The sequence below is a fragment of the Cornus florida genome, unplaced genomic scaffold (genome assembly GCF_030987335.1).
Source record: "Cornus florida cultivar Cherokee Brave unplaced genomic scaffold, ASM3098733v1 CherokeeBrave_3.0.0_Hap2_Chr10, whole genome shotgun sequence".
Classification (NCBI taxonomy): domain Eukaryota; kingdom Viridiplantae; phylum Streptophyta; class Magnoliopsida; order Cornales; family Cornaceae; genus Cornus; species Cornus florida.
The window spans coordinates 24,796,851-24,800,089 of NW_026775580.1; the positions used below are offsets into that span (position 1 = coordinate 24,796,851).

Genomic DNA, 3,239 nt, shown 5'->3' on the forward strand with positions numbered 1-3,239 from the left:
GAGAAGATCGGGAGATGGAGAGATCATAAACGCGCTACAACTATATATATATATATATATATATATATATATATTATAGATAGTACTCAGTAGCTAGAAACCTCCAAAGTGTAAAACCCACCAATCAACAACGGATCTCTTTTCAAAATTAGAAGTAGTGGGGTTTTGTTATGGATTGTGTGTTGACATTGATTATTAGGTACTCAATAATCTCAGATATCAAGTGTGAAAAATGTCTGCATTTTTCAAATTAGGAAGTGGAAGAAGAGGTCAAGCAAGTACTGAAGAAGAAGCACAACAACAAGAGAACAACAACAACAAGAATGATGAATTGTATCCATTTATGTTGAGGAAAGAGGCGGAGATCTACAACAAGGGTTTGGAGCAATGGCAACAACAGATCTATTATCATTACCAACAACAACAACCACCACCACATGAACCACAAAAGCTAAGATCAGATGACGATAACATTGTTAATTGTGATGAGTGGGATATTAATGATAATAATAATAGATCAACGAGGTTGATGATGATGATGAGGCAAGGAGGAGGAGGTGGTGGTGGAAGAGGGGTGAATTGTCAAGACTGTGGGAATCAAGCGAAGAAGGACTGTGCACACATGAGGTGCAGGACGTGTTGCAAGAGCCGAGGGTTTCAGTGTCAAACCCACGTCAAGAGTACTTGGGTTCCTGCTGCCAAAAGGAGAGAGAGACTACAACAACTCTCTGCTAATTTTCAACAACAGCAGCAGCAGCAGTTAAGTCTGAGAGGACTTGGAGGAGATCATGATGATCAGACTAGTATACATCCCAAAAGGCACAGAGAGATTAATAATCCAACTGATTTCTCTCTAGTCTGCACTCCTTTACCCACCACCACCTCAGGTAATGTTGTTCTACTCTACTACCTAGCTTACATATATATATGTATGTATGTATGTATGACAAAAACGCACTCAATTTTGATTAATTTTTTTTAACACGCCCTCTATTTTGATGGGTTTCTAGATTCAAATTTGAAAGAGGGTATTGAAGAACAACAACTCTTAATCAAGAACAGTAATGCTAGCTAGCTATAAATCCTACTAAATATGTGTGTATAGACTATAGACAGAGAGGGGGGAATACACATACATATATATATATAGATATATATACAAATATAGATCAATACCCAAGAAACTGAACCATATCGTTTGCGTGTGATGAATCAAGCTAGCCCACATGCTTTTCCATATTTTGCTCCTCTCTTTTTCCTACTTGTTCCACCACTGTTACGGAGTAAAACTGACGACAGGGTCAACGGATGTTTTTTAGAAAGGAAATATTGTTTTCTTTTATGATTTTGGACTACCACTGGTACTACTATTTGTGTTAAGCTCTCAAAAATATATTCACACAAATGTTTGAGCTTTGATTTGTTGGGTTGATATAAATTAGGGTTAGAAATGGGTCATTATCCGGCAGAGGTGAATTCTCCGGCGGTCTTTCGGTGTGTAAGAGTGAGCGGAATGAATGATGCGGAGGAGCAGTATGCGTATCAGACGGCTGTGAACATTTCAGGCCATGTCTTCAAGGGAATTCTGTATGATCAAGGCCCCGAAAGCAGTTACGCCGCCAACGTGGCCACGGGGGAGGGCTCCTCCGGCGGTGGTGCTCAACAATTCAATCTAATCACTGCTGCTGCTGCTGCAACCACCACTAGCAACCAAGCTGTCACACTGCTTGAACCTTCTATGTACCCAACTCCACTTGGTGCTTTCATGGCGGGTACGCAATTCTTTCCACCACCAAGACCTTGAAAATCAAGAGCTCTCTCATTTAAATGCCATTACACATACAATATTGTTCCTAGCTACTTTTAATGTTGCTCCAAGGCACATTAATTACTATATTAATTAGTAATACCCATTCATGAACTAGAAAAAGGAAAAGGAGATTAGGAAATGTATGGAGATGGAGTTGGGGATGTTTAATTAAAAAGTTTAATTAGTGTGTTTTTAAATATTATTGATGAACTTAGGGATTAATTACCCTATTGTCAGCGTTTTTTTTGGTTAATGGTAAGCTTCCCTATTGTTAGTGTTCTTTTATAGTATTTGCTACATATGGATTTGTGCCTTTAATTTCATTCTTTTTTTCTTTTGTGGGTTTCATTTTGTTTAATTTTCAACAATATGGGGTTTGATTAATTTTGATATTCAATTCACTTTTCTGGTTGGTTTAGAACTCGAAGCCTGCTTTTTTCCAGTATATCCGTGGCTTGCCGGAAAAGAATGGGACGAATTAGGTTTCGTGTTTGGTTTAGCCTTGACTTTGAATAGTTTGCTTTGATTTCTAGGCCATTCCTTATAAACAAAGAAAATTTTAAAAAGAAAAAGGCAAACGAGTAATTTGTTGGTGGCATAGCTGTGCAAGTCTTTCATGCATTGGCATTTAGCATACCAGTCTAACTAAAAGGAGTAACCTTGAAGAAATCTCTCTGTGAAGATATACATACACATATATATATATATATATATATATATATAGATCACTGCATTTACGAAGAAAAAATAAAGGCTGTTGAAGTTGACATGCATGGAATCATGGATGTGACCTACATAGAGAGAATGGGGAAGGTTGCTTCTTATGTTTAATGCTCCTGCAACTATGTGCATGTGATGCTTGTTATCTGTGGAGTGTAGACATATTGACATAGCTAGGTTATGGTACATATGATACCATATTAAAGATTAAAGGCCATTTTATAGGCTACTAGATTTAGTGTGTAGGTACAGGCAGTTAAGGAAACAGAAAGATGAAACAAACTTTCCTTATTTCTGAAATTTTTGACCCAGAACCACTACTCTTATCTATTTTTTATCCATTAAAAGATGAGAGGGTTGTAGTCTTGATAGGATGTACATTTTCTCCATCTTCATTAATTTCTTTTGTTTTCTTTTTTAAATGCCTCTTTGATTACATTGATTTTTTTTATATTATTTTTTAATATATATATATTTTTTAAAGTTAAAATAATTACGCACACACCTTACCTTTGTTGTCACCGGAATTCAAACTTCGACCTCCCCTTTGGGGAGGAAGGGGTGATACCGCTTGATTATTTGGTTTTTTGGTTTAATTACATTGATGTTGCCTACTTGCCTTAGGAGCATATTATAGGTCCCCTAAAATTGAAATTAGAGAAAATTTATTTTATTTTCTTTTTTAAATGCCTCTTTGATTACATTGATT

The 3,239-nt window shown here is 36.5% G+C and overlaps 1 protein-coding gene across 1 annotated transcript; it reads left to right on the forward strand.

Annotated features, from left to right (window-relative positions):
• The first annotated feature begins 232 nt into the window (after positions 1-232).
• Positions 233-1,804, forward strand: LOC132279388 (protein SHI RELATED SEQUENCE 1-like). The gene is made up of 2 exons (XM_059781346.1): positions 233-887; positions 1,443-1,804. The coding sequence occupies exons 1-2, from the start codon at positions 233-235 to the stop codon at positions 1,802-1,804; spliced, it is 1,017 nt and encodes a 338-aa protein (XP_059637329.1).
• Positions 1,805-3,239: the final 1,435 nt, after the last annotated feature.